This window comes from Sceloporus undulatus, chromosome 2 (assembly GCF_019175285.1).
Source record: "Sceloporus undulatus isolate JIND9_A2432 ecotype Alabama chromosome 2, SceUnd_v1.1, whole genome shotgun sequence".
Taxonomy (NCBI): Eukaryota; Metazoa; Chordata; class Lepidosauria; order Squamata; family Phrynosomatidae; genus Sceloporus; species Sceloporus undulatus.
In genome coordinates this window covers 190,152,701-190,168,569 of record NC_056523.1, presented here as the reverse complement: position 1 = coordinate 190,168,569, position 15,869 = coordinate 190,152,701, and the positions used below count along the sequence as shown (strand labels likewise).

Here is a 15,869-nt window from a genome sequence, read left to right as displayed (position 1 = left end):
ATGGGCATGGAGTAGGACTAATTTGGATCCCCCTTTTTCCCCTTCACTAATAAAAATAACTAATTCGCAACACCTTATTTCTGGTTTTTTGTTACCTGTCACTCAGGAGAAAAGTTTTTGCTATTTGATTAGTTGGGAAAGGGAGGACAATATGGTGGGTGAAAAAGTAATGGTCCAGACTAAAGTAAAATGATGAAACAAAGGACACTTTAGGAAAAAAAATCAGTGGTGTTTATTAGAGATTCCATACAATTTTTAATATATATATATATATATATATATATATAGAGAGAGAGAGAGAGAGAGAGAGAGCAAGCTGTTGATACTCTACACTTGCCCTTTTATGTCTCCCCACCTTTTGATAAAAAAAACCCATTCTCCCAAGCCATGCCCTGATTATAAAGTACTAGCTACAAAAATAGCAGATAAAAATGCCCCACATTAGCTGATTTAAGGGATGGATGAGTGGATGGATGGACGGACGGACAGATGGAGGTGTGGGGAGAAGAGTGGGGAGCTGCCATAATTCAGAGAAGTTAGTGGGAAGCCCTCACTCACTCTCTGGCCCCAATACACCACTTCACTTTGGGGTTTAAAAAAGAAAAGAGGAAGGCACTTCAGTGGTGGCCCTATGCAAACATTCTAGGCTTTTGGAGAGAGAAGATGTGGCCTGATGTCTTCACTGATTAAGATGCTTCGCAAAGGGGTTGTCATCAGCATCACTCTGCAGGTAGAAGTACACAAAAGCCAAGAAACCAGCCAGCAGCACAAAAAGCAGGAGTTGGGGCCAGAGGGGTAAGTAGCGCTTGGTGCTTGCGCTGCTACTTGTAGCTTTTTCTGCTGCTGCTTGGGCCTGGCGCTCAGGGTGGATGGCACGGCGAGGCTCTACCCCAAAAGAGGATAAGCCGGATGATTTCCGTTGGAAAACGCTCTGGTAGGAACTGCTGTCCCTGAAAAGAATATCAAAGCAGAAAGAGAATGTCAAGTGTTGTCACCACTTACTAGAGTGAGAATCTCAATCAACCAGGCCCTATCTAAAATTAAGGCTGCATCTGCATAGCAGGAATAATCTGATTTGACCCCACTTTAACTGCCATGGCTCAATGCAGGGAATTGTAGTTTCTTGAACCTTTGAATCTCAACAAACTACAGTTCCCATAATTCTATAACACTGAGCCATGATAATTAAAGTGGAATCAAATCAGATTATTTCTTCAGTGTGGATGCAGCCTTAGGTCTCCTTAACACAGTTCCTATTTTAACCCACTACTTGTTATTGCCCCACTACCATTTGCTGGCAAAAAGACTTATATGCAGGTATTATGGTACCAGCATATAATCAGTTTGCTCAATGCCCACTTAGTCCAGGTCCTGAAGAAGATGATGCCATGTTTTGTTTTTGTTTTTTCATTTGAAAACAAACCTACGAAGTGTTCCCAAGCTTGGTTGGGCCTCTCCTTATTGCTTCTTCTGTCTCAGGTTCCCTCCTGCATACTCAGTCCAAGGGGAAGCTTTCTGTTGTTTCCAAGCAACTGTTAAATGGAGTTTAGTGGTAAGGCTGAAGCAAAAAGGAGATATGGAGTGCTGCCCTTTCTAGCCAGTGCCTTTCTCTGGCACAAATAGAACAGGCAAGCAGAAGTGTAAACCAAGGGTCACTGCAGCAACAGAACCAGCCAGAAGCTAGTAGTGTCTACAGCAAAAGTGAGAATTGTGTGGTCTTCCAGAGGTTGTTGAACTGTAACTCCCAGCAGCCTTAGCTAGCACAATCAATAGCAAGGAATGCTGGCATATGCAGTCCAGCAAAATTTGGAGGTCAACACAATTCCCATCACTGGTGTAAAACATGTCCAAAATATTTGGACAACAGATGTGAAAAAGCCAACTACCATTTCCTCCCCCTAATTTTTTTTAGGTGCAAACTACTGGTTAAGCCCCAATGAAATGACTAAAGGCTGATCATGAACACAGAAATCTCCATGCTGAATTGAACCTTTAATGGTCAGAACTGGTATACAATAATGAGTAAGGCTGTATCCACACTGCAGAAACAATCCAGTTTGACAGCTCTTTAATCGCCATGGCTTAATGCTATGGAATACTAGAAATTGTAGTTTGTTGTGGCTCCAGTGCTCTCTGACAGAGGAGGTTAAATGTCTCACAAATGTTTCAGGAATTCCATAGCACTGAACCATGGCAGTTAAAGTGGTGTCAAACTGGATTATATCTCTGGATTCAGCCCAAGAACCTGTATTATAAATAAGGCAGTCTCTTGTTGTTTGGCAACAGAAAAGCGAGATATAAATAAAGTATCATCATCATCATCATCACCACCATCATCATCATCATTATTTAAGAAGCATGTTTGCCATGAACTCCAAAGACATCCTTATGCAATTCTGGCATAATAATGCTTACAGGATTGTTGCAAGAATGACAAAAGATAAATGTCTGCTCATTGCTTTCATCACTTGAAGGCACCATACAAATGGCAAGTGTTAAGATTAATAAGAAATTATTACTGAAGCACCCCAAATGTACTGCCTGAGATGGCAGCCTTTACCTTGACAGATTACAGAGTTAGCTCTTGTCATACAGAACTGATGTCTATCTTTCTTACTGGCCAGCCCAGCCCCATAGCTGCCCACAGTTTTAGCATTGGCCTCCGAGTACATGGCAACTCCAGGAACTATCCTGAGCATCAATCCAAAGGACAGCAATCTGCCATCTGGGGAAATGTCTGTTTCTTCCAGAGGCAGGGAAACAAACTCCCCACTTTCTTCAGATACAGCATTCTGTACAGAACCCATTTGACCTAGAAATTGGCCTGGCAAGCTGCTCCATAATCAGTTCTCTGACATAATTCTTTCCTACTGATGCCAGTGCATGGTCCCTGCTTACCTATCAGTTGACACATCCTTCCAACTGGAACTGTAGGCATATGGCTCTGCAATCTGAAAGGAAACAGAGGGGCCTGTCAGTACACAAACACTTTCTTGATGTGAGTAGCTTCCTTGACTTCTCCATGGATGAGAGAGACAACTTACTGGTTGGCGGGCACTCACTCTCCCTGAAGGTACATCACTGCTTAATGATGATGCGTAGCGGCGGTAGGAAGATGTGGAATTCTCAGAGGAATTAATGTCCCAGTCTGGGATAAGAAGAGAGAAAATCACCAGGGTTGGAAGGAACTAGAGGAAACTTTAAGGTTGTTTGACAGTTGGATCCACCAACTGCAGCCTAATGCTTAGAATTTGAAAATTTCTGAGCCAGGGAATTTGTTTTAAAAAACAGAACCAAACAGAAGACTTATTATCTTTCTACACAAAAAACCACAGTCCTGATTAGAACTGCTGTCTTCTTCTCTGTTTCAGATTTAGAGCAGGGGAATGACATTTTTGTTATTGCAGCTGTTAAACAACTGGATGCTAGCAATTCTTTCTTACTTAATACAAATCATACAAAGATCTGTCAGAAGAACAGTCTATCCTCTACCCACTCTGAGTTAAATGTATGGTTACAGCTCTGTTCCTATTTTTTTTTTTACAGTCCTATAGTTTCAATTCCATTTTGTTCTACCTTCTGGAGCATAGTTGGAGCGTTCTTCGTGATGGGACAAACCATAATTTTGACTCAGGTAGGACTTGCTGGGACTGGGATCTAGAAAAGCAAAGGGGTAAAAAAGAGGTATATTAATGAAAGATACCTTCTGACCTTTTTAGATTCTATTATTTTAAAAGAAGTACCATACATTTGTACCCAGTGGTGTTTTAAAAATATGTTTAAGGAAAGGATACAGTTAAGAGTTTGTCTGCAAATAAGGCTCTAGGCCAGCAGAGAAAGTTATTGTTCCCTACTAGACATCAAGTATATGTTCCTGTTGGCCCTGGTTTGCTTATGTCAGACTGCAGTTAAGCCTACCACAAGTTCACATGCATAAAAAATTTGGTCTTGGGACAAGAATTCAGCATCCTCGACATCCTAGCTTTTATTAAGATGAAAGTCACGCCTTTTGTAGTGGTTGTGGGCCTTCAAGTCAACTCTAACCTATGGTGGCCCTCTTATAGAGTTTTCATAGCAAGATTCATTAGGAGGATGTTTGCCTTTGTCTTCATCTGAAACTAAGAGAGTGTGACTCGTCCAAAGTCACCCAGTGGCTCTTCAATGGCCCAACAAGGATTCAAATCCTGGCCTTTCAAACTCTACTCCAGTACCATGAAAATAAGTTTGAATATGAATGTTAGTTCTTGGGGAAATCTCAGAACAAGGGCAGAATTGTACTGGGAAGGGTCTTTATTGTTCTGCACGTCCCTCTACCTCTTCCCCCAAGTAGCAGACAGAAGAAATTATTGAAAAACAGCAAATACGTGCAGGCACATTTAGTCTGAATGTTTCATGAACACTGCAGATAGTAAATGTTCATGGTGCAAAATACTGATCTTGAGAATGCTGAATATGTCCCTGAATGACAGCTAACTAGGATGCCTGGACTGCCAAAATGCTACAGAACAAATAACCACTAAGCCCAGGTGCAATGAAAGCCATTTATACTTAATCCCATCACAAGCAACTCAGAAGGCAGAAGATACTGGCTTAAAAGTTGGTTCATAAACTTCAGTGGTATTATAAGTGCAACTAAACTTTCTCTAAGTACAAGTCCTGGTTTTCAGAACTGGGCACTCAGATTCAGCAAGGTTGTAAAAACACTGTGTAAAAGCAAGGCGAGAAAATGTAGGCCATTTAGTTTATTCTGAGATAGGATGAGGTGTTTATCATGTGACACATGAAGAATCGTGAAATATGGCTTTTCCCAAAATAAAAATCTCCTGTCCTTCATGGCCCTTTGTCTGCCACAACCCACCTGCTTTCTGCCAAAGAGTCCCCACACAAACGCCTACCTTCATTTCGATACTCAGAGTAATATTCCTCAGTTCTTGGAGCATCATAGTTTTCTCTTAAGTAAGTCCTTCCAGAGCCAAGAGCTGGGAGAAAAAAATGGAGAAGCATGTAATTTGGTGCTGGAGATTATCCATCTTTAGCCAAGAGCCATGTGCAATTATCAATATGCCAATATGCACACATACAAGTTTTCCCTTTCTTATTTTGTTTAAACCCAACAGAGTTGCCTTTTTTGCTCTCCTCTCCAGTCTCTCTTGAACGTTCTTCTAACATCTCTTAATTCTTAATTTATGCCCCTCTTGCCTTGGGACCTTTCAGTGAAGGAGTTCTCATTAAAGAAATGTGTCCCACCTTCACGCCCATAGCTGAGGTTTTCCCTGCTCCGTGGGCTCACATAAGTCTCTCGTACGTAGCTTTCACTTCTACTGCTGCTTGGCTCTGTATAGGTAAAAACACAGGGCAAAGAAGGACATTAGTACTTGATAAGGGAGCCATAACCATTTCTGCCCAGTTCTACTCACCTGTGTAGGAGGACCCTGACCCACCATGCGAAGGGAGAGGCATCCGCTCTGTCTCATATTCATAGACTTTCTTTTCATAAAGTTTCCGAGTTGATCCTAGAGGATGGAATTCAAATTGGACATTTATATCAAACTGAGACAAGTCTGCAGCTAAAGTGAGAATCATACAACTCTTTGGATATTGTTGGGTTGCAATTCCTAGCATTCATACCTTTGGGCTCTGCTGACTAAGGCTGCTGGACTTTCAGTCCAAAATCATCTGGAGGGCCACATCACTTCCATTCCTAGTCTACAGTCTCCCAATCTCTTTCACAAGACACTCACTCTTCTGCCACATACTGGGGACCCTCCCTTGACAATCCCAGCTAACCTCACCTGCCTTGTATAAAAGGGTTGTGGCCTTCCAAGGGCCACATCATCTTGCAACCTTCCTTACCAGCACTCTGCTGCAGCTAAGATTATCCAAAAGTTGTAGTTTGATGTTAAAAGAACTATCCAAGAACCTATGTTGGGGATGAAGCTCAGCACCTTCACATATAGATAAACCCGTGGAGTGGACTGACTGCCCCATTAACATGGAGGCTACCAATTGCCACTGCTTCTTCATGCCATGCAGTTCCACTCTCTGACCGCATCCACAATGCATAAATAATCCAGTTTGACACCACTTCAAATGCCATGGCTCAGTGCTATGGAATTCTGGAAAATGTTGTTTTGTGAAACGTTTATCCTTCTCTGTCAGAGAGCTCTGGTGCCACTAAAAATCCTAGAATTCCATAGCATTAAACCGTGGCAGTGAAGGTGGCATCAAACTGGATTATTTCTGCAGTGTGGAGGCAGCTTTTTGTCTCTTTCATTTTCTCTTGCCTCACTAGACAATGAAGGCCACACTAGACAATGACAGACGTAGCCAAATGTGTTGGGTTTTGCACATTTTCCACTCCAATTTTCAAGTGAGATGGGGAGCTCTTATTTTTAAAAGGAACATTTGTTGAGGGAACATGCATCCTCCCCAGTCAATTTCTCCCTGTGCCCCATTGCTTCAGACACTTTTCTCTACAGCCTGACTCACTTCCAGTATTAGAAGTTAGGGGGGAAATGGCTGATGTGCAGAAGTGTAGGGAGATGACTCAGACAACAGGGAGATTCACTTTCCTTTCCTCCTAGGTTGCTTCTACTTTAAATATAGTCTCTCACCACTGGGCTTTTATTTTTGCCTTGTCATCCCAGTTTCTTTCCTGCTCTCCTACTTTTCCCTTTGTAAATTCCAAATGTTATTCTACCCCTGATGCAGCCAGATGTAATACTACTGTCCATACCAACAATAGGTCCATGCGGGATGCTGTATTTCTTCAAACGGGCAATAAGTTCATTATCCGTCAGACCTTTATATTCTTCCATGGTGCTACCTGAGAAAATGTAGTGGAGAGATGGGGAAGAGGAGAAATAATGGCAGTCAGTATGCTGTGTACTATGACCTGATGTGCTTTCAAGTTGTTTCTGACTTATGGCGACCCTAAGGCCATGGAGTTTTCTTGGCAAGATTTGTTCATTGCCTTCCCCTGAAACTGAGAGCATGCGACTTGTCCAAGGTCACCAGTGGGTTTCATGGCTGAGCAGGATTTGAATACTGGTCTCCAAAGTCATAGGCCAACACTCAAACCACTATGCCATGCTGGCTCTCAATATAAGCTTAATACCATGTAAATAATTAAATATAAAATACATGGCTGGCATCTTCCTATAGAAGGCAGCCCAAGTTTAAGATGCTGGAAAGGGGCTTGCTCTTGTGTCCATCACCATCACAGAAATGTTTGGTGAGGACACAAGGACCTTCTCGCTGGCTGCTCCCAGGCTGTATGAACTCTCTTCTATGGGAGGTTTGGTTGGCTCTCATTCTGTCTTATTACTTGTTTTTCAATTACATGTCAAGACAATATTCAAAAGGGGTGTGCTGTGTCTTTGTTTTGTTTTTTTCTTGGATGTTTTCAGTTATGTTTTGATGTATTTGAAACTGTTTTAACTATCTGCTTTTAATAGTACTGGTTAATTGGTTTGAAAAAGCCTTTGTACTATAACATGTTAGATGACTTCTATTTTAAATTATTTTAAGCTGCTTTGGGTTCTGTATTGGGAGAATGCCAGGGTACAAACAGAATAAATAAATGAAACAAATGAATAAATCCAGTTTAGTATTTCCAATGTCATAAGCCAGGCTTCTTCTTGTTAACTTTGACATAGGGTGACCCTATGAAGTCACACTATTGCTACTGTAAATACAGGTTGATTTTCCCTTATCGGAAATGCTTGGGACCAGAAATGTTTTGGATTTTGGAATATTTGCATATACATAATGAGATATCTTGGAGATGGGACTCAAGTCTAAGCACAAAATTCATTTACTGTATATAATGTAGAAGTCTGGAATTTTTGGTTAACAAATTGACCCAAAGTTCACACTTATGGTTATGGCACAATTGCACTGACCCCAAATTCCACTCAAAACCCACCTTGTAAGCCATGCAGCTGCACCAATGGAAATAATTCTGAGGCAATAGAAAGTGGGGTGCTGGACAATGATGTGTCCAGCCCCCTCCCGCCAGCAGGACCCTGTTGGACCTATTTTTTGCAATGTGTCTCTCTGGTAGAGGAAGTCTAGATATGTCTTCATTCAGCCCTCCAATCTCCAGCATCCTGGGACTTTTTCATTTGGTGCAGTTGCCTGGTGAGTTGGGGAGGGTGACCTGAATCTGGAGAATGTATCTGCACTGCAGAAATAATCCAGATTGACACCACTTTAACTGCCATGGCTCAATGCTATGGAATTCTGGAAATTGTAATTTAGTGAGACATTTAGTCTTCTCTGACAGACGACTCTGGTGCAACAACAAACTATAATTCCCTAAATTCCATAGCACTCAGCCATGGCACTTAAAGCGCTGTCAAACCGGATTATTTCTGCAGTGCGGATGCAACCATAATGTCTAACAATGCAGGATCATGACCTATATTTGTAAAATAAACAAGCAAAGCAGTCTCTCATCTGCAATTAAAAGAGATGACCTTGAAACCAAATGCAAACTGATACCAAGCAAGTCTGCTACAGATTTATTGGGGGAGGGTATTAAGTAGAAGGTATATGATTTCACCTTGAATGCAGCAAAATTAAATCAGGCCCCCTCAGTAAATCATTTTCTCTCAAATATATATATATATATATGAGAAAGAACAGAGAAGAACAAAGTCTGATCCAGAGCTTGGAAATAATTAGTTAGAATTAATTTCTTACCTCTAATTATCAAAATGGTCAATGATGATTTTAAAAAATATTATTGCACTTCTTAAATGTCTATAGTGTTAGTTTGACCAACGGTTAAAGTGTTTTTTATTACTTTAATTCATTACTGGCCAGTCTGAGTATCAGTCGATCAATGAGTTTACCGTACTAGCCAAAGGCCATGATAAGGAGATTTTAAAAAAATACACAAAGTATACAAGATACTAAAGACCCTTCAAAACCCCAAAAATCAGATGGCACAAAATGATTTCACAGACAGTAACAAGAACAGTTACAAAGCCAGTATGAAAGAATATCAAAAATTCACAACTATAGGTAAATTTCTAAGTTACATACAAGATACTCATTTGGAGAATCCAATACAATTGGTGGCAATTTTAGCCAACGCTTTCTTTCTAATCTTTTTTTTGCAGCCAAAGGAAAAAGAACCAGTTTATGTGTTACATAGCCACTGGTATTGCACAGAAGCGACTGAACAAATTCTACAAGAAAATTCACAATGTCCTATATTAGCAAGGATTTCAGAAATCTCTCTCTTGGAAAAATTAGCACATAGTGGACTATGTCTTCTGCCTCACATTGGCCACAAATCATAGTCTTACTGACCATTCCGAGTAATTTTAGAGGCCGTTTAATATCTGATTTAACAAAATAATAATTCACAATAATAAAAATCCAAAACAAAATAATTCAGGAATGAAGTCTATACATTTTCTTGATCTCTTAACATTGAGAAGTTAAAATTTCTTTCATCATTTAATATTATCACAGTAATGTAACAGAAATGTTTAGATCAGGGGTAGGCAACCTTTTTGAGCCGGGGGCCAGGTTGCTGTCCCTCAGACAACTGGTGGGCCAAAGCCCGTGGGCCTTAGGTTGCCGACCCCTGGTTTAGATATTTGAAAGGATGTCATATTGAAGAGGGAGCAAGCTTGTTTTCTGCTGCTCCAGAGAACAGGACACAGGACAATGGATTCAAACTAAAGGAAAAAATATTGTACCTCAACATTAGGAAGAACTTCCTTATGGTAAGAACTGTTCAACAGTCGAACATACTCCTTCCTCGGAGAGTGATGGAGTCTCCTCCTTTGGAGGTTTTTAAACAGAGGCTGAATGTCCATCTGATTGTGTCTTCCTGCATGGCAGGGGGCTTGGACTGTATGGCCTTTGGAGTCCCTTGCAACTCTATGATTCTGTAAGCTCTAAACCAGGGGTAGGCAACCTGCGGCCCGCGGGCCGAATGTGGCCCGGCAAGGCCTTGGGACCGGCCCCAGCCCATCCTGCTGCCCATTTCCGCTGGGGCCTTTGGCATCTCGCGTGAGGGGCATGGTGGGGTAATTGTCTATAAAAGCCTCAGAAACATGCATTTATCTTAACATTTTTTAAAAATCAGCAAATTTTTTCAAGTGTCCTCCATGTTTTATTTAAAAAGTGCCCTCCATTTGAAAATTTTGTCCTACATTTGTCCCGATTTATTTATTTATTTATTTATTTATTTATTTTAAAATATTTAATTATTTATTTTTTGGCTTCGGCCCCGCAGTTGTCTGAGGGACAGCAACCCGGCCCCCGGCTCAAAAGGGTTGCCTACCACTGCTCTAAACAAATCTCATTGAACTCTTCACTGGGACTCTTCTGCATGTGAGGAAGTTAGCCAAGGAAAATCTGGAGAACACTTTCTGTTTCATTTTCGTGTGCAGTGGCTACTAGTGACCCTGTGTCAGTGTCATGGGCAATCTGCTCTAGCTAAAAGCAGGTAGCCACAGTTGTGAACCCTGTCCTTCAAAACAAGTTTAGCACCTTGGACAGCTTTTTTTTTAATTTGAAGTAAAACACAGAGCAGATACACTGTTCCACAGACACGGGGGTCTACAGCAGCCACTAGACTTGTGTGTGAACGAGAACCATTCACAAGAGGTGTAGACAACCCCCAAAGGCTCGATCATCTTGACATCTATGGCAAGTGATCACATCTGGGCAGTAAAATGGAGTAGACACAACTTAAGTTTATTGACACACGAGTTCTATAGAAGTGTCAAAGTTCACAGGAGGCACATATAAATTTACAGCGCTTTATAAATAAAGGTTAATAATAATAATAATAATAATAATAATAATAATAATATAATTTCCCAAGTGGCAAGTATTGGGATAGAAGATTGCTCTTCTATGTCTGCCTTTGATTTCCCCCATCTTTATAAAGAGAACTATGCATAGCATTTTGAAAGTGTTCTAAGGATTCAGAGAACACACAACACATTAAATACAGTTAATCCTCCATATCCACAGATTTTTTTATCCACTGATTCAACACCCACGGTTTGAAAATATTTTTAAAATATGCAGATTCAAATAAGCAAAGCTTGATTTTGTCATTTTATATAAGGGACACCATTTTACTATGCCATTGTATTTAATGGATCTTGAGCATCCATAGATTTTGATATCTACGGTGATCCTGGAACCAAACACCAGTGGATACAAGGGCCCACTGTACAGAATGGTTTCCTAGGAGTATACAACCACCTGTAATCAGATATTTCCTATTTGAATATTAGACTGCGGCATAGTGGTTTGGGTGTTCAACTATGACTCTGGAGACCAGTTCAGTTCCCAGCTCGGCCATGAAACCCAGTGGGTGACCTTGGGTGAGTCACATACTCTCAGCCTCAGAAGAAGATAATACCAAACCTACTCGGAACAAATCTTGCCAAGAAAACCCCATGATAGGGTCACCTTAGGGTTGGTATAAATTGGAAATGTCTTGAAGGCACACAAGAACAACAAATGTTGATAGGCTAGTACTGGAAACATTTTAAAACATCTACATTAGTAACCAGTTTTGTTCTAAAATCCAATTTTCTTGAGGTGGGGATCCATTGGAAGGTTTTTTAAGTGGAATCCTTGTTATTCTGTTGGTGCAAAACAATGAAGTAGACTGGGGCTCATTAAATGATTTTTATTAAATATTTTTATTAAATACTAAAATATTAAATATTAAAATGTTACTAAATAAGATAAATTTATAAGATAAATTGTTAGTTATTCCCAACCTATAATGTTGGGAAAAAGGTTATCTTGACTACAGGCCATACGGGATATAATTTATTCCCTTAGTAAGTAATAATCCAGTAATTCCATGCTGAAATCTCCTGAATCAAGATAAAGGGGCCTATATTTTAGGCGTTAACTACATTATCACTGTCTGGACTGTTGCTAAAGCAACACACCATAAAAGAACTAATATGTTTTATTTGGCCTGCATTTTTATGGTCAACAGTCTACTAATTTAGATATAGGATTGTGGTTCTGATAGCAAAGTGATACATATATTTCCGTTTTAATTGTATCATTTAATGTTCTAGAACTGACACATCTGGTTACAAACTATTCAGTATTTTTAATGTTTTAACATTTTAAAATGTTTTCCCATTATTGCCTCAAATAACTTTTAATTGCTAACATTTCATAAAGGATTTAGCAAGTCAAAAACATTTTAAAATACTTGAAATATCCTCAAAACCAAGGTAATCTCTCTTTTACATCATATTGGCACTGGAAATCAATTTCTGTATCAGTATAAAATAAATCATAGGTTTCATATTGTAATGTATAGAACAGTGATGGTGAACCTTTTAGAGGCCAAGTGCCCAAACTGCAATCCCAAACCCACTTGTTTATTGCAAAGTGCCATGTCCCTCTGGCTTTCTAGTAACAAACTCTGGCAAACACTGTGCTGGGGAGACGGCACTGGTGCCCACAGAGAGGGCTCTGAGTGCCACCTCTGGCACATGTGCCATAGGTTTGCCATCACTGGTACAGAAGCACCAAACTAGGCTCGGGTGTGGAGGCATGATATCTCTCTTTTTAAATAATTGTTTTAAAGATTTTACAGAAACAAACTTAACCAACAATGTGTGTTTCACAAATCTCCAGCTGACAACAAATATGACAGCATGTCTTTCTATAAATCAGTATGTAAGAGAGCAGGAGGGGAAAAAACCCTGGCCTTTTCTTTTGAGGCACAATATATCTTGAGAATCCAACATCTGGAAATACTTAAAAGCCCTCACTTCCAGACTCCATTTTTATCATTCCTGCAAAAAGTTCAAGAAACATTTGTGTATGTTTCATTCTCTAGTTTTTCCTTGTCAAAGATTTCAGTTTAACTTTTTTGACTACTGGAAAAATTTAACTTGGAGGAATCTTTAAATAAACACATACACATATTTAAAGGCCCACTCAAGTAATGCCAAATTTTTCTAGTAGTCAAAAAAGTCAAACTGAAATATTTGATTAGGAACAACTAGGGATAGATATATGAGAGACATTTTTTTTCAAATGGTTGTATCCTAAACACAGATAAAAAAACAAGATAAATAAAACCTTAATGTAATAAATTTTCCAGCAAATGCACACAGTTAAAAACATATATGATTCAAGTTGCCTGTCGACTTATGGTGACATTAATTTCATTGGGTTTTCTTAAGCAAGGAATACTCAACTGGTGGTTTTGCTAGTTGCTTCCTCTGAAATATTACCTACAGCACCTGGTCTCCCACCTAGGTTCTAACCAGGATTGATCCTGCTTAGCAGCCAATATCAGACAGGATCTCGTGCCTTAAGGCACTATCAATACTGCCCTTGAAAATATGTTTACAAGATTCAATCTGTACTTCTTTGAAGAACTACAAATATTTTTGTTAAAATGTAACAGTATATGAAAATGAATTTTAAAAAAGATCCAGGTCTATTTTTGTGGGTGTGTATGTTTTGCTCTGGATGAATGAATAAGTGTATCCCTTATGTCTCTCTGTTTAATTTCCCCTTTCTGTCAGTCTCTCCCCACGTCTAGTGCCCATGTGGGGAAAAAAGAGATCCTAGTTAAGTTTTATTTCCACATGATAGTTCAGGATGGCTAAATGCTGGATGCACATTCCTAACCCATTCATGAAAATCTGTGGTTAGAATCATAGAATCATAGAGTTGGAAGAGACCACTAGGGCCATCCAGTCCAACCCCCTGCCATGCAGGAAATCTCAATCAAAGCATCCCTGACAGATGGCCATCCAGGCTCTGTTTAAAGACCTCCAGGGAAGGAGACTTCACTCCACTCCAATGAAGTGTGTTCCACTGTTGAACAGCCCTGACTGTCAGGAAGTTCCTCCTAATGTTGAGGTGGAACCTCTTTTCCTGGAGCTTGCACCCATTGTTCCGTGTTCTAGCTCTGGAGCAGCAGAAAACAAGCTTGCTCTCTCCTGAATATGACATCCCTTAAAATATTTAAACAGGGCTATCATATCACCTTTTAACCTTCTTGAACTTCCTTAAACTTTAGAAAGAAGATTAAAGCAACACTGAATCTTTTGTGAGATGCATTTTTTTTGGCCTGGGACCAATCTGTCAACAGACATTTAAAGGTGAGGAAATAAGAATGACAATATATTAGCCATATGAATCAGCACCACGGCACATGTTTGAACCAGAAGGAGCAGGACTATACTAAACCCTTGATTAAGTTATCCTACCAATTATAGTTTCACACTGAACCGGATTGGAATTGCATCAGAGGCACCAAGGAGTGGGAGGATGGGAAACCCGTGGCCATGGTCTGGGGTGGGGTTAGGGCTGTAAACCTAAATACGTAACTTTCCCAAAATTCAGAAGCAGAAGTAGCACATGGAGAGCAAAAGCATTTGTGTGGATGCTTCTGGCTTGCATCCACACTGCAGAGATAACTGAGGCTGACACCACTTTAACTGCTGTGGCTCAGCCCTATGGAATCCTGGGATTTGTAGTTTGCTGTGGAACCAAACCACTCTGACAGAAAAGCCTCAATGTCTCACAAAACTGGTTCCCAGAATTTATAGCACTGGGCCGCAGCAGTTAAAGTGGTGTCAATGTATATGATTTCTGAGTCTATCAGGCACATGGTGGGGTGGGAGGTTGGCATGAAAAACCAAAAAGATGTACATAATTCTCCAAGGAAACTATATGCACACAGTTCTGAAAGGAATGGGAAACTGGTGAGCAACTCAAGCCTCTGTTTCCAAAGGCAGATTCCAAAAAAGCTCCCCCACCCATCCTTTTGCAGGGCAGGGCAATACAGAAAAGGAAACTGGCGGAGGGAGGAGCATGCCAGTGACAGCTGCCAAGTTTTCAAAAGTAAAGAACGCTTTGCTCGCCTATGCCCGCCCGGTTATGAGGACAAAGGCGCAAAATTGAGAGAGAGAGAGAGACAAAGAGAAAGAGATAAATATGCAGCACAACTGGGGAGCCTAACAAGGAAGCAGGCCTTACGCACACCACTGGCTTACTAAACATTTCATACATTTGCCCATATAGAAATGCTCCAGGCTGCTCCATGTGCCATGGCTTACAAGGTAGTCCCAATTGGCTGCAAGGCGAGGGGCGGACGGTGACTTTAAGCTGCCGAAGTTGGGCCACCATACCACTGTGGTGACTTTATGCCCATCAAAGAACTGTGCCACTTGCCCACCACTACCATCACCATTCTTTGGAACAGAATATTTTTGTCTCTGCGTATTTATAGATCCAAGGGTTGCCATGTTAGCCTTATAGCAAAGTAGAATAATGTCCAACATCCACAAACAGGATACCCTTTATAGGGCCAGCCAACACGCACAAAATTCAGCAGAGCTTCAAAAGTTTGCCACATGTCTTTTGTACATTTTGGTTGGCCCCATAAAAGGTATCACTACTTTGTGGATTTTGAATGTTATTAGATCTTTAGAAATCTAATAGTGTGAGCCAGTGCAATGTAGTGTTTTGAGTGCTGGAGCATGACTCGGGAGATGAGAGGTCAATACGATGATCAAGCATAAAAGACCTACTGCGTGATCCTGTGCAAGTCACACTCTCTCAGCCTCAAAGGAAGGCAATGGCAAACCTCCTCTCAACAATAAGTCAGAAACAACTTGAAGGCGCACACAGCAACAATGATTTTGAAGTGTTGGACTACAACTCTGGAGATCAGGGTTCGATTCCCCACTCAAGCTTTAAACCTGCTGAGTGACCTTGGGCAAGTCACACTCTCAAAGTATCAAGCCGTGATCCTCAAACAGTGCCCTTTAAGAGATTGTGGACTTCAGCTACCAGGATCCCATACTATTGGCCAACATGACTCAGGCTTC

At 40.6% G+C, this 15,869-nt stretch overlaps 1 protein-coding gene across 10 annotated transcripts in view; it reads right to left on the bottom strand.

Annotated features, from left to right (window-relative positions):
• Nucleotides 1–213: 213 nt before the first annotated feature.
• EMD (emerin) overlaps nt 214–15,869 on the bottom strand; it is a 31,064-nt gene continuing 15,408 nt past the window's right edge. For 9 of the 10 annotated variants that reach the window (XM_042453999.1, XM_042454003.1, XM_042454000.1 and 6 more), the window contains 8 exons: nt 6,737–6,826; nt 5,418–5,513; nt 5,248–5,334; nt 4,896–4,979; nt 3,577–3,657; nt 3,045–3,148; nt 2,899–2,951; nt 214–950 (listed from right to left, as the gene is read on the bottom strand). In XM_042453999.1, coding sequence (XP_042309933.1) covers nt 680–950; nt 2,899–2,951; nt 3,045–3,148; nt 3,577–3,657; nt 4,896–4,979; nt 5,248–5,334; nt 5,418–5,513; nt 6,737–6,826 — 866 coding nt within the window. In that variant the 3' untranslated portion in view covers nt 214–679. The remainder of the gene's footprint in view (nt 951–2,898; nt 2,952–3,044; nt 3,149–3,576; nt 3,658–4,895; nt 4,980–5,247; nt 5,335–5,417; nt 5,514–6,736; nt 6,827–15,869) is intronic. The other variant, XM_042454001.1, reaches the window with a different exon arrangement.